General features: G+C 48.0%; 1 protein-coding gene across 2 annotated transcripts in view; it reads right to left on the bottom strand.

Moving 5' to 3' along the window:
- The window catches only part of SEZ6L (seizure related 6 homolog like), a 189378-nt gene extending 166213 nt beyond the window's left edge, over window positions 1-23165 (bottom strand). For both annotated transcript variants that reach the window (XM_081542938.1, XM_081542937.1), the window contains exon 1: window positions 22885-23165. In XM_081542938.1, coding sequence (XP_081399064.1) covers window positions 22885-22978 — 94 coding nt within the window. In that variant the 5' untranslated portion in view covers window positions 22979-23165. The remainder of the gene's footprint in view (window positions 1-22884) is intronic.
- Between the last annotated feature and the right edge of the window lie 324 nt (window positions 23166-23489).

The following is a 23489-nucleotide window of genomic DNA, read 5'->3' on the forward strand; positions in this document are numbered from 1 at the left end:
TCCAATTCCTTGTGACCCCATGGACTACAGCAGGCCAGGCTTCCCTGTCCACCACCAACTCCCAGAGCTTGCTCAAACTCATATCCATTGAGTCAATGATGCCATCCAACCATCTCATCCTCTGTTGTCCCCTTCTCCTCCTGCCCTCAATCTTTCCCAGCATCAGGGTCTTTTCAAATGAGTTGGTTCTTCGCATCAGGTAGCCAAAGTATTGAAGTTTCAGCTTCAGCATCAGTCTTTCCAATAAATATTCAGGACTGATTTCCTTTAGGATGGACTGTTTGGATCTCCTTGCGGTCCAAGGGACTCTCAAGAGTCTTCTCCAACACCACAGTTCAAAAGCATCAATTCTTTGGTGCCCAGCTATCTTTATAGTCCAACTCTCACATCCATACGTGACTACTGGAAAAGCCATAGCTTTGACTAGATGGACCTTTGTTAGTAATCTCTCTGTTTTTTAATATGCTGTCTAGGTTGGTCTAGGTGTACTAGTTATAGCAAAGATCTGCAGGATAATCATCTTCAACATCATCTTCTTCTTCTAAAGGCCAGGAAGGTCAAAAGAATGAGCTAGCCTGTACAATAGCACCCTACCCTCAAAAACCACTTGCTTTTCCCATCTATGAGATAGGTGTTTTGGGAGTAGGTTCTAGTTGCATCTAAGGTTGTTTTTAGTCCCAAAGCTCTCGCCTCCAATCTTTGAGTTTGCTCTTCTCCGAGCCTGCAATGCCCTTCTCTTTTCCATCTTTGGGATGAGTTTTACTCATCCTCTGGGATCCAGCTCAGGGACCACCTCCTCCAGGAAGCCTTCCTTAGAACCCTCGTCTGGGTCAGGTGCTTCCCTAGAGTTCTGTGGCTGATTTCTCAATCCCAGGACACATTGCTGTTTGTCAAAATTGTCTGCTTATCCATTCAGCCTCCCCATTGGTCTCTGACTCTCTTGGGAGCAAGTATTCTGTCCTAGACAGCTTCTTTCCTTCAACAACCAGCACGGTTCCTGGCATTCAAGAAACACCCAGCATGGATTCTCTGTATACACAGCACCATGATCTCCGACGTGGTTATTATTCCTGGGAGAACTGAACCCAAGCAGCCACAGGGAGCAAAATTGAGTGCTATGACAAGTCTAAACATCACAGAGACTCAAGAAGCATATAGAAACATAAAGAGAAAATGGCTTTTCAAAGTTGAAAAGAAGGAAAGAAAATTCACATTGGCTGTGAATTCACATAGGCTTTGTTGGTGTGCTGGGGTAGGGATGGGATAACGAATTTTCTCCACACATCTCCCTAGTGTTCAAAAATGTCCAATAAGAGGGAAAAAAAATCAAACTGGAAAAATTGTACCTTTTTAAAATTCACACTATTTTAGGCCAATGTAACACAGTAAGATTGAAGAACAGCATCAAGCCAGGGTCAGTTCTTGGCCTAGACACACACTTGCTCTGTGATCTTGCATGAGTTACCTTCCCTCTCTGAGTCCCATATGCTTCATCTTTAAAAAAGGGAGATGGACTAGGGTATTCACCAAATGTTCTGATGTATATATATTCCTCAGGCACTGAGCCATGTTTTTCTCACGTGGATTTTCAGGTGACATATTAAGGGGTTTTTTTTCTCTTTCCCTTGGGGAATTTTCTCATTTTTCCATGTTCAAAGACACACAAATGGCTCACAATTCCCTGCTGTTGTAAGAGCAATTTGCCTTCATTACTCTAAAGCTTTCAGCATTTCTTGAAACCACTTTTTATATGGAAAAAAATTGTTCGTGATGTGATCACAGGAGATAAATCTGCTATTTCATGTTTCAAAAAGTAATCAAAATGCTTCCTACTAGAGCAGGTACTCATTACAATTTATGACGAGGGCTGAAAACTGCCTTTATCGTCTTCTTTCATCTGCCCAGAATTATTGTTTCTGTTTAGGACAGGAATGCCTAAAGGCGTGGAGGGTGGATGTGCTCTTTGGCACGATGTTTATGCTTCACGCTGTGTTTCTTTCACGAAGCACAATACCTCGGGGTTGACCAGAGAGCTCATTTGCATGACCTCCTTTCTTTCATTCAACTAGGAATCAAAAAAAAAAAAAAAAAAAAAGAGGGAGGGATAAGAGAGAACTTGGGAGATGGGCCTATTTTACTCATTAAGGCCTGAGGCCTACAAGCTTTTTAAGAGCCCATGAAAATGTCTGGGAGCTAAAACCAATATATTGGCTCCAAAATAATAAAACTGCACAAGCAAAATTAATAAAGGCTCAACTTAAATGGTTCCATAACATACCATTATGTCAACCTTAGTATTTTTGAAATTTAGTGTTCATAAAGTTTTATTTTATTTGAAAAGAGCTGATGGGTTAAAGTCTCATTTCACAAGGATTCTGAGTTATGCTTAATGATTTTTTCAAGAAATTACAGATAGACGTAAATTGAGAGAGTTACTGTGGTAACAAAATAATTCCAAAGCATAACTTTAATATTTCCTGTAAAATGTTATAATAAAAATGTATTTAATTTCTATGATACAATGTGAGCTTGGGGCGCCAAAGGAAGAATGTTTAGGGCAAACCAAGGTCCTAAAATGGCCTTGCACAGGATGTGCTGATGAACAGGTTGATAGATGAAAAGAGGAATGGACGGATGGATGGATGCATGAGTGGAGAGAGAGATAAGTGGATGGATTCATGAACAGGTGAATGGATGAAAAGATGGTTGGATGGATGAACAGATGTATATAAGGGTATCGCTCCAGCCCCAGTGACTGGTCCAAAGATGAAGACATAAATCAAGTCTGACTCTATAGTACATATATTAGCGCACTTAATCCTTCTGACCACCTATGAAAATAGGTCCGCTTATAAAGCTCTTTTAAAGATGAGGAAACTGAGGCATAGAGATGATCAATAACTTGCCTGAGATTGTAGAGCTGATAAACGGCAGACATGCAACTTGAACCCAGGTGGCCTAATTTCAAGCTAGCATGCCTAATCTTACAATATCCTACCTTTTAGTATTTGGTACATAGTATTTCCTCCAGAAATACCAATTGATGGGTTTTATCATAGATGCTGAAAAACATAGATGTTTGCTCCCATTAAGTGCTTAGTTTACAGTTTAAAGTGACTGAATCCCTAGGTGAATTTGACTGAATGACCTCATGTATTTTTCTACATATGACATTTTCATTTTTCTGGAACTTTACTTCCTGGTAGCCTTCAGTAAGTGGAAGCTGCTAAGAACTAAGAATGAGTGAAAAATGAAAGCTTGCAGTAAAAAAAATGCTGTAAAGGGTGGGCTCTAAGGCTAGCAGATACTTTCTTTGGCAGAATCCCTCACTCTGATTCTGCACACTACTTTCACATGAATGTTACCTGTCTTCATAGCTCAAGGTAATTTGGCGATCTGGGAAGAAATCAGTGTAACATTGTGGAAGGATTCATTGACTCGTGAATCAGACTGATCTGGAAGCAAATCCCAGCCATGAAACTGACAGGTAAAGGTGTTCACCTCTCTGAGCCTCAGTTTCCTCACTGATAAAATAGTGGCAACAATAGTACTATCTACCTCACACCATTGCTACGAGAAAGAAATTAAATGGTTGGTATCAAGTGTCCAGCACATAGTAGGTCCTTGATAAATCATACCCATTATGACTGACCAGTGATAAGTTTTTCATTCCTTCTCTTAGTTTCCTCACTTATAAACTATGGATTATAAGAAAAGTCCTTCTGGGGTGTTTCCAAGGTTGTTGGATAGAGTAGTAAGATAACAGAAATAAAAATGCCTTTTGAGTGGCCAAATGCTGCTTAAGTGTAAGGCAATATTACAGTTATTACTTCTAGAGCAGTAGGAATTATACTATTGTTAATATTTTCTGCAATGAATCATTATGACTACCACTATCATTATTACTGCTGCTACTACAGAAGAATATGATATTAGTCCTTAGGTTCCTGCACTATTTCATGATAAATCTCCTGGGTTAAGAGTGGCCACCTTTGGAATGAACACCCAGAGTTATGGGCTCTCTATTGAACCTGAACCAATAGCCCCTCCTTGGTACCTGCGATGAATTTAACAAGGGTCCCTCGGCACAAGGAGATACAGACATAAACTAAGTAGAGAGAGGTGAGCAGTACCTATCACAGCAGCTGCCAAGCACATGGTAATTGCACAATAAATTCTCTATCATGAATAAGGACGAGAGGCAGCTTAAAGATGGCTGCCAAGACTCTGCCATCGAGAGTCTAATTCCTCTCCCCTGGAATCTGAGCTGGCTCTGTGACTTGTTTTGACCAAGAGAGAGCAATGTGCAACTTCTGAAGCTGGCCCCTGTGAGATCCTAAGTTTTTGCCTCTGCCCTTGCAACACTCCCTCTTAGAACCTAGCTGTCATGCTGGGAGAAGACCAGGCCACATGAGGGAGCCACGTGAGGGAAAGACAGATGCTCTGGTGATAAGCTCGAGTTGTCCAACATGTGGTTGAGTCCCTTAGATCTTTCAGACCGTGTCAAGCTGCCTGATGTCTGTGGCTCCATCTAACACTACACAGACCAGAAGAATCTCCAAGCTGAGTCCTGTCAAACCACTGAATCACTGGAGATAATAGATGGTCGCTATTTTAAGCCACTAAGGTTTAAGGGTGGTTTGTTACGCAGCAATAGCTAACTGAAACAGAGTGGGTGTTGGTGTTCCGGTGAGATGTTCCCAATCCAGTTTCAAGGGGCTCGGACGGCTCCCCAAAAGAGACGGCATGTGGAAGGCATGCGGGATTTGTGGATGATGCAGGCATGAACGGGTTCCGGCTCTCACACACGAGTCAACCCTCTTCTCTAAATGATGCTTTGGAGTTCAAGGCAGATAAGTGACAAGAACCAGAATTTTAAAATCTTTTCTCACCTGAATAATTGTTCCTCCTCTTTAGGGATCAGCCCCACTCCCCTGGCTCTAAATCAAAATGACAGAGTCTCCAAATTGGTTCAGGTACTCATGCATTTATAAAAACGTCTTTTGCTGGAAAAGTCTTGGTATGTCTAATTTCTGCCCCAAGCACATTTTTATAGTTAAGCTATATTATAAATGTTGTTTAATTTACCCTGCAACGTCAGGCCGCCATTAAACCAAGAGCCAGTGATAATACATATAAGATCTTTTTTGGACAGTCTGATCAGGGTTTGGGAGGAGGGGATGGGGGGGGCATTTAATCATCATTTGTCCAAATTTGTATTCTTCTCCTCTCCTCTCTGCTGCCTTTTCTGTATCCTAGCTGCTGCAGGAAGGACAAAGAAAGCCTTTCAAAGCACCTGACCAGGTTTGAGGGGGCAAGTCTGTGCATTGGTTGGAGGTTTGAAACACAGCTGAAGGGTCGAGGGCTGAGAATCCTGTGGACTTCTGAGCAGGCTCAGAGCATCAGTCTCCCTTCCATGGAGCTTGGAGAGACTGTGCCAGGAGGGGTGGGTTGCGCGGGATGGAACTCAAATGGTTCCAGACCTTACGTAGGAGGCAGGAAACAGGTGAGCCTGTCTTGTGGTGGGGAGAGAGGAAGTGGGATGAATCGCCCCCAGCCCTGTCTGCAAGGGCTTCCTAAACAATCCTCCTTCACTTGATCAACAGCTTTGCAAACCAGATCAGGCCATACCCAGCTCACAGTGGCTTCCAAGCTCGGGAGAATAAACCCCCAACGCCTCTTGGCCACCCTCCCTGCCCTGTGGGTTCTGGCCCCATCACCTCCTAACGCCACTGCACCCACTTTCTTCTCTTGTTCTCAATACTCTGGCCACTAAGGCTTTTTGTTCACTCTCCGAATGCCCCCAAACTCTGGCGACGTCCCATGGCCAAGCCCAGAGCTGGATCCTAACATATTCCTGGATCATCCTGGGCCTCGCCAAGAGCAGAAGCACGTGAGAGGGCTGACGGCAGAGATAATTCATGCCAGGGAGGTCGGCCCGGTGCATGGCAAACCTGGGTCTGGTGCACAAGACGCTGGGTGTGACTGATCCCCTGCTCCACGGGCACATTTATTTGGCTCATTAAAGGAGTTAACTAGATTTCCAGGAAGAGAGGAGCTGGGAGACCAGGACTGCCCCTGGGGAGGGAACACAGAGTAGGTTCCCACCTCTACTCGTACATCAGAGAGACGCAGTGGATTCTTTTAAAAGTCCTTCAGACACAAATAGAAATCCCAACTTGAGGTCTTTCTAGAGCTATGTGACCTTGAGCAAGTCCCTGACCCCCTCAAAGCCTCAGTGGCAACTGCTGTAAAGTGGGCATAATAGTCTGTAACATACACAGGTCTACAATGGGGCTTTAAATGAGATAAGGCAAGTAGAGGTCATAGCGTGTGCCTGGCAGGTAAGTGGTAAGGATAATTATCATGAATAAAAGCATCATTAAAGGTCATGGTTTGGGGTCAAATAACCTGAGCACATTTTACTGATGCATCAGAAATCTGTAGATATAGTGGGTTAGAGCTTCCAAGGAACTAAGCAACGGTTGTAGGCCAAGTATTTGTGTCTTTAAAAGCTCCCCATGGGATTTTAACTCCCGTTTAAGTTCATTTTGGAAACTACTGATTGAGCCCAGGCCACTAAATTTAGAGATGCAGAAACAGAGGTCCAGAGAGGGAGAGCGATGGGCCCAAGGTCACACAGCACATCTCCACACACACACACTCAGCTCCAGAATGCAGCTCTCCGACTCCTGGCTGGCTGGTCTTTCTGCTAGTCCATGCCAAGAAGTTATGTTAGGGTTAGGGTGCCTGGTTTTGGCTAAGTCCCCAAGGGCAGTGTGAGGGATCCTCTCTTGGCTTATATTCTTTAGAGGTTAGACATGCTCTCAGAGTTCTCAGCTCCTATTTTAAGTATACAGCGCCCCAGCAGAACATCTCAAGTTCTTTGGAAACTCTTTATCTTGTTTATCTTCACACACTGACAAGCTGAATCTTTTCTCCCCCATGGCTGGGCTAGACCATCACTTTCACCCCTTGTGCAAATAATGAGTGATGGCTACAGAGGAGGCAGCCCACCCAGCACACAGGCCATTCACGGATGCAATGAATGAGTGTGCTGCATCAGGGAATAAATGAAAGATCACCGAGAGTAAGTTCCTTGAGGGCTGGCACTGTTGGTTTTTGTTCCAGGGCTTGAAGCAGAGCCTACCTAGTAGATACTCATTAAATATTTGCTGTCGTGGTTGAATCAAGTGAATTTCCAGCACCCCAGTGGGAAAGACAGATGCCTAAACAAAAACCAAGAATAGTACAGGCTTATTCCTACAGCAGGGGTGCCAGCCTGAGGGCTTGGCACTGGCAGAGAGAGGCGGCAGAGAGGAGGCATCAGGGAAGGGACCCCAGAAGTGGGTACAGGGTATCGGAGAGTGGGGAGGGAGCCAGCGAAAGACAGTCTATCTCGGATTAATTCTGGGCCTTGTTCCAATTACAGCCAAGAGGCCCGAGAAGTAGAAAAGCAAGTTGCACACCAATATGGAAAGCATGGTGTCATGCTGTAAGAATTTACATTGTATACGCTGGGACTTCCCTGGTGGTCCAGTGGTTAGACTCTGTGCTTCCGCTGCAGGCGGTGGGGGTTCGATCCCTGGTTGGGGAACTAAGGTCCTGTATGGTACACAGTGTAGCAAAAATAAACAAAAACAAAAACAGTGGATACGCTTAAATTGAAAGCAATGGACCAGTCGTCTGCCAAAATGTCAGTGTCAGGAAAAACCAAGGCCGAGGAATCATTTCTTATATGAAAAATAGGACTCATTTTCAATATCACTAGCCTCTCAAAGTTGTTTGTGGCCATCTAACATAATAATGGGTACCCTCTGTCACATGTGCACAAGTAAATGACTATTTGTATTACTACTTAAAATAAAACTACTCCAGGACCTGAAAGTGCTAATTTGTTTGTGGCCAAACTCATTAACTGATTGTCCAAGTTTATGCTTTATGGAACTAGCGGGTATAAAATCTATGTATATACACACTGTCAGGTGCGTCTATGTAATTCTCTGCAATTCAGGAAGTATTTTTCCACATGCAAAAGAGAATGTGGTGCCCACATAGGTGCCGTAAGTGAAATCAGTGATGTTGCTCTCGGTACGTCCTGATGGAGCTCTCTTGTCTGTATCTATGAAGTCTGGGATGGTTCTTGAAAGTTCTCTTCAAGTGGCACATTTATGTGTTCCATGAAAGAGCATCCACTAATTTTTTTTTTTTCTAGAAATGAGGGTAGGTGAGACCAAGGCATTTTGCTTTGTGCAGATACTAGCCAGGAACGACAGGCAGCGGCTCTGGTAACTCATGGCTCCCAGGCCTGGTCCCTTGGGGAGAACCTCCCGCTTGCCTGGAAATCATCAGATGAGCACAAGAGAGGATGGAGGGAGGAGAGAAGAAAAAACTTGCATTTTTCTGAGTTACACCTGAGTTTGAAGAATGGTCAGCTGTTAAGCTCTTTGAAGGCAAGATTATGTTTTATTCATCTATCTCTCATCTGTGCCAAGTACTTGGTACAGAGCAGAAGGTCTTGCAGGATGAGAAAGTAGGTCTTGAATGAATGAATGAATCCTAATCCACCATTGTTTCGCCAACTATCAGCTTCCTTATCTATAGTCAAATGGCTGCAATATGAAGTTCTGCTAATAATTAAGCAAAAACATACAAACGAAGCCACAGCAGGAATTCCCTCTTAGAGGAGCTTGTTTCCTTCTCAGCCTTCCCAGAGATCTGCTTTAGAAACAGGGAAGGGGCAGAGTGGAGAGACAGACAGAAAAGACACAGACGGCACCCTCTGTAAGCCCCTGATGGCAAGAGGGTTCATGGAGGACCAGGCCATGCCCACCTGGTTCCTTGTCTGGGGTTCTGTGGCTGATCTGAAGTGAACCTTGCTCAAAACACTAGCCAGGGAATGATGGCTTCGCCCACCTGGATCCCTGCATTCTTCTTAGAACCTCAATTTTATGAAATAAGATGATAAAATACCTTACATCGGGGAGCAGCATTTAGATACAGATATTGTAAAGTCACTACAAATCTGTGAATGAATTCCCCTAAAACATTTTATCTGTGGTGTTCAGGCAATTGTGAATTCTGTTCCTGCTGGTAATTATATACAAGTCCCTCTTCCTCTGTTGAGGCTCTTGGGAAAGGTCATTCATTCATTTACTCGTAGCCATATCTAAATCGAGTACATAATTTGCGTCAGGCACTGTGCTACTTCTTGATGGACAATTCTTTATTTCAAATAGATGAAAAGCTTTTCTCCACAAAGCACAAACAACCTCCCATGGTTATGCACCTAGAAGTGATGAAACTGCGTTTCAGACTCTAGTCTCTCTGACCCTAAATTCTGAGCTCTTGGCCACTGCCCTACACCCAACAAGCACCAGCTGACGGCCCGATGTGCCATGCTCAGATGTCGGTGACACAGCCTTGAGGAGTTCTTAGTCTGGGAAGCAGACAACCATGCCTTAGCGGGCATGCTGATACTAAGCATTTCCTGCACACTAATTAAGAAGGATTGCACTTCAGCAGTCATTCAACCAACAACTTTGCATTTATTGAGCTTCTGTTTATAGGAGATGGACTGTTGAGTGGTAGGGATTGAGAAAGAAATATGATCTATTCCCTGCCTCGGAGGACCTCATTGGCCAGGAGAGGAGAAAGGTTTCCCAATGCTTGCATCTGTGAGGAAGCGATTGATGATGACCCATTTATGTATCCCATAACCAGACACCTGCTGTGTCCTAACACAAGTCTAGGTCCTGAGCTAGAATCACTCCATGTGGGTACACACTAGAGTGCATCCTTTTGTCTTTTCTGTGATATCAACTGTAGGTCTAATGCAGGAGATGTAAGAGATGCTGGTTTGACCCCTGGTCGGGAAGATTTTCTGGAGGAGGACATGGCAATCCACTCCAATATTCTTGCCTGGAGAATCCCATGGACAGAGGAGCCTGGCGGGTTACAGTCCATGGGGTCGTAAAGAGTGAGACATGGCTGAAGTGACTCAGCACATGTGCACTGTAGGCCTAGACACATGTTTAATTAATAAGGATGATGATACATGTTACATATATTATATATGTTCCTATATTACTGAGCTCCCACCATGGATACCAACCCATGGTATTCTACAAGTTTTTCAGAATTAACTCATGGCCCCTCACTACAGTCCTATGATATGGGTCCTCCTGCTATGCTCACTTCACAGTTGAGGAAACTGAGACCTAGAGAGGTTAAATTATTTGCCTGAACTTACACAACTGGCTGAACGAGAGAGGCCTGAGGCTTTTTTAAAAAACAACCACAACAAAAAGTTATTTCTAACTCCAATGCAAGTGAAAGTATGCAAATTAGCCCCAGCACATCATCTTTTATTTATGCCATAAATTAGGCAAATTTCCCTTCCAAAGCCCTGGAAAATGAGGCCGGATTCCACATATTTTGCATTCATTTCCAAGGTGGCTGGCCCCTAATTAGCTTTACAACTTGGTAAACCTGCTTTAAAGAGGGGAACGGAGGTGGAGGCCTGATCAGCAGTCCAGGGAATGAGAAGTAGGAGGAGCACCGGTCCTCTCCCTGGGCAAATCGCTTCCTAGTTTGGGGGTGTACATCCACTTCCAGGGCTGCCATGTACAGTTGCATAGGTTGGGCACTGCTTAACTTCAGGGGAGGTTTCACATACACTGCAGTATGAATAGCTCCTCCTGCAGTTGTGCAGGTAAGTGGTTCTTTGCATTGCCTTCTCACAATCCACCCTGTGGAGGGAGGCAGAGGAAACACTATGTTCTCATTTGGCAGATGGAAACCAAAGCTTAAGTTGATGAGAGCACTTCCTTCAGCAACCCATGATGACACACAAATGGCAGAGTTGGGATCCACATTCAGGCCTCAGTCCTAATACAGGGCTGAGCTCACCACTCTTAGAAAGTTCACCCTGAAAACAGTTCTTTTAAACACTTCCTCCCCATTTCCATAACATTAAAGCTTTGGAGAGACCACAACCTTATACAATAGCTGTGTTACTGAAACCACAATTAGAACCACATGTTTGGAAAGGCACACCCTGTTTTCCCACTGGTCTCCAACATTGCTTTGCTTCTAAAGGCCCGGCTGTCATTCTGGAGATGACCTTTCACAGGAATGGGCAGGGCTCCTGGGACCCAATCTTGAAGCTTCTCTTCACTTGCTACCTTAGCCTGATTTCCAAAGAGAATGAGGATCACGTTAAATACCTGAAAGGGAAAGTGTTGGTCACTCAGTCATGAACCACTCTCTGTGACCCCATGGTCTGTAGCCTGCCAGGCTCCTCTGCCCATGGGGTGCTCCAGTCAAGAATACTGGAGTGGGTTGCCATTTCCTTCTCCAGGGGATTTTCCTGATCCAGGGGTCAAACCTGAGTCTCCTGCATTGCAGGCGGATTCTTTACCTTCTGAGCTACCAATGTACCCGTTTATGAGAATCCATCTCATTGACTTCTTCCTTAGGTCGCTCTTTCCTAAGTTCACCCAAATGTGAAGATCGTGCATTTCCTTGTGCTCTTCCTCAAATGTTCTTCCTTGTGTCCCCCAAATCTGAGCCAGTCATGGCCAAAGAATGCCTTTCTTTCTCTCTTTCTTCGTGTTTTTCTTCCTCCCTCCACTCCCATCTTCCTCTCACTCATCCGCTCAGCAGAACAGCTGAGAGCAGAGAGAGAACCCCTGGCCCCAAGGGTCTCACTGTCCAGTGAGAGGGTGGAGACAAACCACGGACACTCAGGACACACTGTGATTCTCTCAAGCTCTCTGGCATGTGTTTGTCCGTGGGGCCTCAGCTTGATGAACATGGATGTGCGGCAAACGAGTTCCAGAGCTATATCTTCGCAATTAGAAGGGCTGAAGAAGCAGCTATCGAGGCCAGCGGAGCAAGTGTGTGAAATGTCACTAGTGGTGATTACTCAACCCCAAGTGAAGACCTGAATGGCCCAGGGTTACGCCTCATGCATGCTTATCACCCCAGCACGCACGACTGGATCAAACACAAACCGCCAAACCTACTGCCTGAGCAGGACAAGCCGTGTTCCTCTTAGCAACCTGAACCAGGAAACACAAAGAGGCTGGGTGCTAGAGGTATGTCTAGACTGCCAGGACCCAGTATCGTCCACCAGAGCTTTCGATCAAGATGGAAACGTTCTCTCTCTGTGCCATCCAGTAAGGGCAGCCGCTGGCCACACATGGCTACTGACTGCCTGAGATGTGGCTACCGGGACTGAGGCAGTCACATTCTAATTTGATTTATTTTAATGAATTCAAATCTAAAATTAGATAGCCATACATGACTCAAGGCTACCACAGGAGGCAATGCACCTGTAGAGTTTGACCTGGAAGAAAGGTGGGCATGAGCTGCTGTATCCGCCCACCTCGCCCTCACCTCCAGCCCCAGGGATGATCCTTGGGGTCCTACTTGCCTAAAGCTGGCCCTGACCACATCAACTATGCCTCCTGTGACCCTTCCCTGGCACTCTCCACCCCATGCCCCATCCCTGCTGGGTTTCTCAGTCAGTCAGCCTCTCCGACCTGTGGTGAAAGCTAGAAAGCCCAGAGGTGCACCTCATCTGGGACCTGCATCTCTGAGCCTCCCTGGCTAGCTCTTGCTTGCTTGACTCCAGCCGTCTGCTTGGATGGTTCCACTGTGAAGCCACGATGGTCCACGTGTCAGCAGAGGTGATGATGAGGGAGATGGATGGTGTGTGAGCAGAAGGGGGCCCAGGCAGTGGAGAGTCATTAGATGCACAGAGAGTGGCAGATGCCGTGAAAGAGAAACAGACAGAGGAGCCAGGCCCTGGAGCATCCCTGGTCCATTATCTGAGGTATCTTTTGAGCAAGTCTTCTTGTTCTCAAGCTATCCTGAGCAAGTCTTTGATCTGTACAGCCCAAAGAAATTGTGGTTCCTCTCCTGGAAGCCAGCACGGGTCTGGGAATTTGAGGATCAGCTCAGAGCAACAACAGCAACAAAGCACCACCATCATTTCAGAGCGATGTGACTTGTCGAGATCACGCAGGTTGGAAGGGATACCTGACTCCAGAGCCTGTGCTCTCTATTTAGCTTCACTGCCTTGCCCAGTGGGGCTCTTGATCTTGGGCCAATGCCTCGTTTCAGCTGAACTCACCGATTTATGAGCTAAGCTTTGGCACGTGCCTACCCCTAAGCTGGAAGTGGATGAGACCAGACAAGGAAACTCACCCAAGAGCTCAAACCCACTCTTCTTCCCTCTACAACTTGTCACAAGCTCCAGCTCCCAGGTATTAGACTGTATCCGCCCACCTAGCTCTCATCTCCAGCCCCTGGATCATCTCTGGGATCCTATTTGCCCAAGGCTGGCCCTGACCACATCAGCTATGCCTCCTGTGACCCCTCCCTGGCTCTCTCCACCCTACACCCCTGCTGGGTTTCTCAACCAGCCAGTCTCTACAACCCGTGGTGAGAGCAAGGAAGCTTAGGAGGGGCACCTGGCCTGGGACCTGCATCTCTGAGCGGCCCTGGCTTGCTCTTGCTTGCTTGACTCGAGCCATCTGCTTGGATGGCACCCTTCCCAGGTGCAAGCTAGTCCACCGGTGCCTCAAGATTCAGGTGCCAAGTCAGCAGAGGAGGAGGAAGCTACAGCTTGATTTCAGCTTCTGCTGAAGCTCCTTTCAGGCAGTCATTCCCCCATGGCCACATAAGATAAATATCCAACATGAGTAATGGATGCTGTTGGTTTAATAGACAGATGCTTTCATTGCCACACCTCTCTGGGTCTCAGAACATACACTTGAGGAGAGCTGGGATTCTGTGGTTCTTAAAAAAGGGAGAGAGTCACTTTAGAATGGGAATAAGGGGCTTCCCTGATGACTCAGTGGTAAAGAATCTGCCTGCCAATGCAGAAGACACGGGTTCAGTTCCTGGTCTGGGAAGATCCTACTTGCTGCAAAGCAACTAAACCCGTGACATGCAAGTTGTTCAGTCGTGTTTGACTCTTTGTGACCCCATGGACTATACAGTCCACGGAATTCTCCAGGCCTGAATACTGGAGTTGGTAGCTTTTCCCTTCTCCAGGGGATCTTCCTAACCCAGGGATCGAACCCAGGTCTTCCAAATTGTGGGCAGATTCTTTACCAGCTGAGCCACAAGGGAAGCCCAAGTAAACCTGAGTCCTATAACTAGTAAGCCTGTCCTCCAGAGTCTGGGAGCTGCAACTACTGAAGCCTGCGTGCCCTAGAGCCCATGCTCCACAACAAGAGAAGCCACCACAATGGGAAGCCCACACACTGCAACTAGAGAGTAGCCCCTGCTCGCCGCAACTAGAGGAAGTCTGCCCAGCAACAAAGACCCAGCACAGCCGAACATAAACAATTTAAAAAAAAGATGGGAGCGAGAAGACAGGAGTCAGAGGTTCCAGTTCCAGCCCTGCCACTCGCTTGCAGTGGGACCTTGAGTAAGTCAACCCCTTTTTGTCTTTGAGTCTCTTTCCTCAATAAAAGGAAAACATCAGGAAGAGGATTAAGGCAGGTGGGGGAGCTTGAAGAACTGCTTCAATCTGAAGACTATTACAGACCCCAGGTGGCTTGTTAACTTATTTTGCAGAGCATCTCTGTACCAACCCCCACCCCATCCCCGATCCCAGAGAAGCAGGCAGAGAATAGACTATCACCCCCAAGAAAGGCCCATTGCTGGCTCAGAGTGACAAAGCAGTTTGTTCAAGGTCACACATCTAATGAAAAGCAACAGAGTCAAACCCAGGTTGTTCTGACTCTGAAGTCTGGGTTTTCATTCAATTTGCTACTTTTTCTGTTTTCAGCCAGGCATTTGCTGTTTTTACAGCTGCCAGGGATCCGAGAGAAGGCAGATTCTAAAACCACCCATTTGGTGTCCAGCAAGTTCCTAACTTGAAATGAGCGAAGGCACGGGGTAAATCATTGCATCCGATATTCCCTCTGGAAAGAAAGATGCCCTCCGTAAGCATCCAATGAATGGTCCATCTTGTGGCCCTGTGTCTGCACAAAGGTTGTTTTCTCCTCTTTACAAAATTTCTCTCCTTCCTCATCTTCTAATTTTTCTTCCCCCTTTTCCTCATTGTAGAATTCTTCAGTGAGTTCACATCTATTATCTCATTGGTTTTTCTCATGGCAATCCTATGAGGTAGACACTATTATCAGCCTCATTTTTCAGAGGAGGAACCAAGTCTCATACCTTTGCTGCCAAGGACCACACAGATGTAGGAGAAAGAGTCGGGAGTTAAATTTCAGATCTCCAGATGCTACCACCTCATCACTAAGATTAAGATGAAAGGTAATTTAGCAGAGTCAATGCACTTGCGCTCACACTGGGTTAGACGGAGACCATGAGAGATGGGTGAGTGCCATTCAGCTGACGTGTCTGAAAAGTGGCTCAGACAGTAAAGAATCTGCCTGCAATGCAGGAGACCCAGGTTCAATCCTTGGTCAGGAAGATCCTCTGTAGAAGGCGATGGCTACCCAACTCCAGTATTCTTGCCTGGAGAGTTCCATGGACAGAGGAGCCTGGTGGGCCACAGTACACGGGGTCACAAAGAATTGGACATGATTGAGTGACACACTTTCACTTCAAGAGAGATATGGATGAGTAGGATTCAGCTGAGGTTTCTGAAAACACTATTGTCCAGTGGGAGGGAGGTGTGTAAATTGGTGACTCATTGCTGCATGAGTTACCAGGAATAGGGGAACAGAATATGTTGATGGGGAGACAGAAGATCATTCATAACTGGTGTAAAGAGGAGAGAGACAAGGGATGGTCTTATAGAAAAAGATAATTAGGGACTGGGTTTGGAAGGATGAATAGAAGTTCACCAAGTGAACAATACTAGCAGTAACGGCAACTTTTTATTGAGTGCTTGCTCAATACACATATCTACATATGTGTATTCTTAACAGTCTTGCAAGGGAGACATGATCCTCCCATTCTATGAGTCAGGCCAGAGTAGTTTCAGAACACTAAAGCAAATAGCTTAGATCATGCTTCTAAATCAGCCAGCTGGGAATTTAATCTGGTCCTCTCTGAACTCCTTCAAACTCCTAGGATGACAGCACAGGCTGAAGGAACAGCATGAGCAAAAAAAGACGGGTGGCTTTACCTAGAAGCCATCAGAGTGGGTAGAGCAGGTTCTGATGAACTGTTTCTCCTCTCGGTGATCTGCCGTGAGATACCTGGCACCTGCCCCTGGGTGAGAAAACATCTCTCTTCCTGGAGGCCAAACTGCCTTGATTTCTGGGTTTGCATCAGCTCTTGATGTAGCCGTTGCTATGGGATACCTATATACTAGCATCCTAGTATTTAGAACAAACCTGTGCTTTGGAATCAGCCAGTCTTGGGTTTGAATCCTGACTGCATCATTCATTTGCAGGACACCTTGAGCAACTCCATCACTCGTTGCCATGACACCTGTACCTTTCTAAGGAGCAGTTTCCTCATCGGTAACATCTAGTTAGCAATATCATCTGATAGGGTTGGGAGAGGATCAAATGAGTGAATAAAGAGTAAGCACATGGATGATCCTCTGGCACAGAGTAGCCCACACTCAGTGACAAACAAAAATGTTGTAGTTAGTAATTCTCTTATAAAAAGCCCAGGAAGAAACACACGGGGGTGTTTTGGAGTCTTTCGTGCCAGCACCCACCTCCCTGAAGCTTTGATTTTCTGGCATGCATGAAGCATCTTGCCTCCCGTGTCTCATCCAGCCCCATGAGGACAGCGTTGTGTATGGGGTAGTGGTTATTGTGATCCATTTTACAGATGGGAAAATTGAGGCTCATGGCCAGGAGATGCCTGAGCCCAGGTCCTGAACTCAGGGGCTTACAGAAACCAGTTTTCTATGCTGTGAGTTCTCCATGACTGGTTGAGTAGCCTGTGAACATGAGAAATTACAAACAGCCAAAATTTCAAATCCAACCAATGAACCAGCTGTATCACTCACCTTCTTTCATGAAGTCTCCTTCCCCTTCCTGGGAAGGAATAACCCTTATGCCTTTTTTTTTTTTTTTAAAGAATGGTTAAGAGCTCAAGAGAGCTCTAGTTGATTTTGGCTTCTGTCATGTCAGTCTTTGGAGTTGGGTGAGCTGGGGTTTGGGTCCATGCAGCCTGGCTGCACACTGATGGTGAAGGAATCTGTACACAATTTCACTTGGAAATATAGAGGTCCTAGCTTGGAAGGTGCTATGCCCCGCACTCAAGCTCACAAGCTCAGCAGCTGGGTACCTCTAGGACTTTCTTCGTGGTCCAGTGGTCAAGACTCCATGCTTCCACCTCAGGGGGCATGGGTTCGATCCCTAGTCAGGGAACTCAGATCCCACATGCTGTATGGCACAGCACCCCCCCCCCCAAATAGAACTCCACACCACAAGAAATCCTACATCTGCACCTTCCTAGCTGACAACCGTGAACTTCCTGAATGGATCGCGGTTTCTCTAAGCTTTGGCTTCCTCATCTACACAGTGCAGAGAAATGGTGATGATTGAATAAAATAACCCATGTAAGGGCTGAACGCATGTCAAGTACTCATTAGATACAAAGGCCGTGAATTAATTGCCTACACATTCCGTGCAGCCTACTTCACTTTCCCACTCACTTCAATTTGACCAGTTTTACTCGCTTGCTTACAACATGCCAGAAGCTGTAGCCAGAGGATAGACACCCCCCCACACACCTGATAAGTATTTATCAGCCTCTCCCAGGAGTCTGCAGAGCTGGCACGTTAGCTGGGGGAACAGCAGCAAGTAAGAGGCAGTCGTGGGGGACGGGGTTCTAAAGGCTTCTGGCTCAGGCCTGGGTCTGACACCAGATTACAACCACTTCTTAGCTTTGTGACTTTCGACGCATTGCTTAACTTCTCTGTGCCTCTATCTCCTTGGTCAGGAAGTAAGGATAATGATGGCATCTACCTCTTGGGGTTGTTGTGAGCATGCTCAGAACAAACCTACATAAACCAGTTATCACCAGACTCAGAAAGAAATCAACACTCCGTAAATGCCATGTTCATCACTGACACAGACCCAGTAAATTACGTCATGCGGGTCCAATGACCTCACCCCAACACGTCAGCCTTTGACCCTCTCCTAAAGGCAGCCGGTCCTTTCCCGACCCCCACCGTCACCACCAAAGGGCTTCCAAGGAACGACAGTAACCAGAGGATTATGTGAATATGCAAGTCCCCCCGGAAAGCAGTGTTTACCCAGGGCTGTGCGCTGTTGCCTGTACTCAGCGTCTGGGCCTGGCTGTCTTCAGAGAGGAGTCCGTCGGTGTCATCACAGCCTCTAGTGGACAACAGCGGACACTGTGGCTCACGGCCTTTTGTTCCAGCTCTCAGCCCCTCGGCAGTGGAGTCCAAGGGAATGCGAAGAGGGTGGGCAGGTCCCAGGGTCTTTCTGGGCTTCTCACGTGTGAGCGTGCGTGCACGTCTGCCTCCCTGCCCCACCTGTTCACTCCCATTTTCCCTGATTCCACAGGTGTGTGACGTGTTCCAAAAGCGAAGCCTTCTTCAGGATCGTCACTGCCCCCTTGTAGAAATCTCCTGTGCGGCTGCTGATACTTCGGACCAGCTCAGATCCTGCCAGCTCAGGGAAAACTTCACCAGCTACCTCTGGCCAGAATGAAACACACCCTGTGATATCTCTGCACTCAGATTTACCCCCACCCCTGACTCCCAAGTGCACATCACGTGGCAAGGATGCTGGTGATTTATCTGCAGGTCTTTCTTGCTAGGCTACCATTACTGGGATAGGGACCTTATCACATTATTCTGTGTCTCCAGCACCCTACACGGGGCTTGCTACATGTCAAGAGTGCTCGTGTGTCTGTGGCTCAGTCGCTAACTCGTGTCTGACTCTTTGTGACCCCGTAGACGGTAGCCCGCCAGGCTCCTCTGTCCATGGAATTTTTCAGGCAAGGATACTGGTATGGGTTGCCATTTCCTTCTCCAGGGGATCTTTCTGACCCAGGGATCCAACCTGTGTCTCCTGCATTGGCAGGTGGATTCTTTACCACTGAGACACATGGAAAGCCCACGTAGAAAGTGCTAACTAGATGCTGAATGAACGGATGGATAACTGGATTTTCCAGAAGACTCTCTCCTTAGGCCTTCTTTCCAACCACTCTTCTGATATCCTATATCTTTGGTATAATGAACTCTGCTTCCTGGTGGTAATACTGAGGTTCAAAGAGTTATAGGAAGAGAGTTTGAAAAGTCTGCACCAGGTGATGAAAATTTCTCACCTGGGGCTACTCCTTACCCTACCTCCAATCGTCTACTTGGGACTAAATTATATGGGTGTTTATGTCAACATTTCCTTCACACCAGCTTCAAGGATCTGCTTTGGAGGGGCAGTGTGGTCTTTGGAAAGGAGGGAAGAAAAGAGAGTAAACGTTACTTGAGTACCTACTATGTGCCAGGTGCTTTACAGGTATAAGTGTTATGAAATCACAGCAACCATCCTTCTAGGCTGGGAACATTAATCCCCACGCCACCCCCATCCCACAGGTGGTGGAGTGGAGGCACACTTCACCTGTTGAAGGTGACACGTGAACAACGAAGCTGGACCTGACCCAGGTCACTCTGACCGCGAAGCCATGTACTTCTTTTCCAGACCGTTTAAATCTAATTGCAGGGTCTAGTCCAGTCAAACTCCTCAGAGGAGCCATGCTGTGGCCTCTTTGCTGTTTTGCAACTTGGCTCCGTGAAGGAAACCACAAACTGGTATAGAGAAGGCAGTTGGACTCTGTATTCTAACGATGCCTTCCTTGGAGCATTCTCCCTCCTTAGTTGCACCTTTCTGTCCACTTTTTTCACTGCATATGTCAAGTGCCATCAAATAATTTCTCTCATAGAAACCGGAGAGCTCCATTCTACTGACCTTTGGCATTGCACATGCCTGTTGGTTGCAAAGGTCAGAATTCCCCTTGTCTGCCCTCAATCACCAACTGTAGCTTTGAGTGCCCCTAGTGGAAGTCTGTGCCAATAGCATGTTGCAGAAATTGTGGCCCAAACATGTGGACCAATAAATTGAGCCCTTTGGAATCACTTTGAGTAACAGGAAGGAACTTGTGAGCAAAACTAGAAAACAAGCCATTCTGATCAGGAAAAATCCCTTTGCTTTGGAAGAGGAAAGAAGGAATGTAACATTATTTTCCTAACATCCAGCTGAGCCATACGAACACAAGAATCCGTCAGGCTTTGAGGAGGTGGCCCCAGGAAGGGGCCGTTAACACTTCACAGGCCAAAAAAAAGCCATTCCCATCATGAAAATAGTCTTTAAGTGAATCTAACAACAGTGTACATTAGAGACTGGAGGAAGCAGCAATTTTGAGTCTTACTAAGTAATACAGAATTTACATTATTAATTCAAGGAAAAAGAAAAGAAATTACACTCGGGCTCCGCAGTCTGAGCACGTAGTTAAAATTATTCCCCATGTGCATATCTTAGACAATAAGAAGTCTCTTCAAAAACGAGTTACACTTTATACTTATTCATGCCTCACAGCAAAATGGTCCAGAGAAACACGTGACCCGCATAAGAATTTAGCAACAAGTTTCTTTCAAGTACTGTATTTACAAATCTCCTCATTGCACCAAAAACAGGACTCGCTTGCAACACTGAGGTAGATGAATGGTTCTCCATCTGACATTAGCGGAAGTTGGGCTCCACGTTAAAAACAGAATGTGTTGGGGGAGGTCAGTTGTTTCCAAATTCTAATTGGCTGCCCTCCCTCCCTTCTTATGACTCAGAGTTTTGGAGTCAGAACCACACCATTATTAATGAGCCTTCTGAAGGAGTACACTGGTTGACTTTAATTTGGCAATGACCTGAAGTTAATGAAAAATATATGCTGGCTAGCTACAGAGTTGAGCAGTTGGAAAAATAATATAAAATGTCTTAAAAATTAAAACAGGCACACACATTTTGTGTTTGAAGCCAGAGGAGGAGGCAGGATATAAAATCCTTGCCTTGGATGACGATTCAATATGTGCCATTAAGACATTTTCTTTTTTCCTGGAGGGGGATATATTGGAGAGTGCCGTCCTCAGAGGTAGAATGACTTTAGAAAAGCCGGCCAGCAAGCTTCCGATTCTTTTTTGTGTGTGTTAGTCACAACACAGATTCAAAAAGGGGGATGAGGGAGAGAGATCTGGACTCCGTTCAAGACCACCAAGCCATTGTTGGAAAAAACAGCTAATTAAGGAAGGGCATGCGGTAGTGGAAACGATTTATTTAAGCCAGTTCTCTTCCCCTCATCTTTCCCAAAGAAACTGTGCAGAACTGGTGTAAATTGTGAGTATTACTGCCTCATAAAAGGGGGGTTCTTTAATGATATGCTTTGTTAAACAAAAGGTGATGAATTATTTCCTTCACTCTGCACTCTGGGCTCCACGTTTACAGAGAAGGGGGTGGGGGTAAAATGCCTGATTTATGCTGAGGAGGGCACTCCAGGCTGTGGGGAAGAAATGAAGAGGAGGAGATCCAGAAACAGTGCCCAGACGCACAGAGCTGTCCTCGGCCTTTAGTGCTGAAAGCAGGTGTGTGCGCCTAGGGCGGGTGGCGGGTGGCGGGTGGTGGGGTGGTGGTGGTGGGTTCAGAACGCCCCAGGGAGAAGGAATTGCGTCTGCCCTCTGGTTGAGGTTCTAGACGGCCCAAACGAGACAAGGGGATCGAGATGGACAGAGTGTGCGCCCTCCGGCTTGTCTTCAGCCTGGACAGACCCTGCAGACTGCCTGGTTTTTCCCGCCTGAGGGGCGAGTTACTGGGAACGGGGGAGTTGGACCTTTCAAAAGGGGAGCTCTACCAAGGCTCCCCTCCCCTCTTGGGTCTCCGAGTGGCTTGGGTCTCGCGGGTTTGCCCGCGAACACTCCTGGGGTTAGCTTTGGATGAGTTAGGTGCTGTACCCGTCTCCATCTCAGCTCCCCCTCCCCAATCACCCGCTACAACTTTCCCTGTGGGCACTCAGCCCGGTGGAGGAGAGGCTGCGGCTCCAGGTCTGGGAAGGAGGAGCGACCATCCTCCCCTTCCCAACCTGCAAGCACGTGCTGGGTGAAACTAGCAAGCCCTCCCCCCTCCCCCAACCCCCAGTTGATAACAGGGTTCAGAGAAGCCGGGCTGTTAAAGGGAGAAAAGGACGAGGGTGGGGGGAGTCGCTCAGGTTCCCGCCTGTGATCTAAGATCTCCTCTCCCTCCCTCGCTAAGTTCGGAGAGCCCGGAGAGCCCGGAGACCCCCTCCACCGGCCTCCAGGCGAAAGCCACACCCAAGTTCTGCTTCCAGACACTTGGTTGGGATCGGTCCAGGGACCCGGTCCCCCGAGGGTAGCCTGAACCTAAAGGAAGCACGGGGTCCCACAGTGGGAGGGCGCGGCTCGGGGACGACCCCCAAGCGCACTGTTTAAATCCATCCCTCAGTTGCACGGCGGGTCAGCTGCCCCCACTTCTTGTCCTCTCCCGGAAAGGGTGAGAATTATCTGGCAGCCAGCCCCGGGGGTGCGGTTTGCAGAGAGCTACGGGAATGTGGGGGTTTGGAAGCGACCCCACTCCAAGGAAATTCTCTGGGACTGCAAAGGGGAGTGAGCCCCGGAGCCAGGGAGGCAGGCAGGGAGCCCGCGGCCGAGGCAGGAGAGCGCCCGAGGCAGGAGAGCGCCCGAGTCCTTCAGACACATCCCCGCCTCCACACTCCCAGCAACACGGCCCAAGGGGACGCGGTGCCCAGCCCCGAATGTGGGCAGCCGCCCCCTGCTCCGCAGCCCAGCCGGTGAGGGGCGAGTCGTCCGGATCAGCCAGGACCACCCCCCACCCCCCTCCAATCGCCCCGCACTCGCGGCAACTTTGCCCCCTCCCCCGCCCCGCCCCTCCGGGCGCTTACCTCCCGCGGGAGCCGCCGCGGGGCTGCCCAGGAGCAGGGCGAGGAGCAGCGCGATCCCGCCGGGTCCCGCGGCGGCCGGCCGGGCCGCGGGCATCGTGGCTGCGGGGCGCGCGGAGCCGCGGGCTGCGGGGCGGGCGGACGGCGCGGGAGCCGGGGAAGAAGGGAGGCGGCGAGCGAGGATGGGAAGGAGGCGGCAGCCGCGGGGAGGGGGCCGCGGGCCGGGGCAGCCGCCGGAGCCCCCCGGAGCGGACGCGCGCTCAGCCCTGCGATCGCTCTGGCCGAGCTGCGCCGGGCGCGGGCGGGCGAGTGAGGAGGAGCCGGCGAGCGAGCGAGCGAACGAGCGAGGAGCGGGCGGGAGGAGGGAGGGGGCTGGGGCCGAGTCGGTGCCGAGCGAGCGCGGGCAGGAAGGGAGGGGGCGGGCTGGCCCCGGGTGCCAGCCTCCTCCCCTGGCCGCCGGCCCGCCGGCCCTGCAAAGTTTGACGCCGGTTCCTCTGGCGTCCTGGGGGCCGAGCTTTTCCTCTCGTTGGATGCTCCGGCAGCCCTGCGCGGGCCCGGCCAGGCTGGAGAGCGTCCGGACCATTTCCCAGACGGTGAGATGGAGGCCT

The sequence above is a fragment of the Giraffa tippelskirchi genome, chromosome 11 (genome assembly GCF_054371585.1).
Source record: "Giraffa tippelskirchi isolate mGirTip1 chromosome 11, T2T-mGirTip1v1.2.pri, whole genome shotgun sequence".
NCBI lineage: Eukaryota > Metazoa > Chordata > Mammalia > Artiodactyla > Giraffidae > Giraffa > Giraffa tippelskirchi.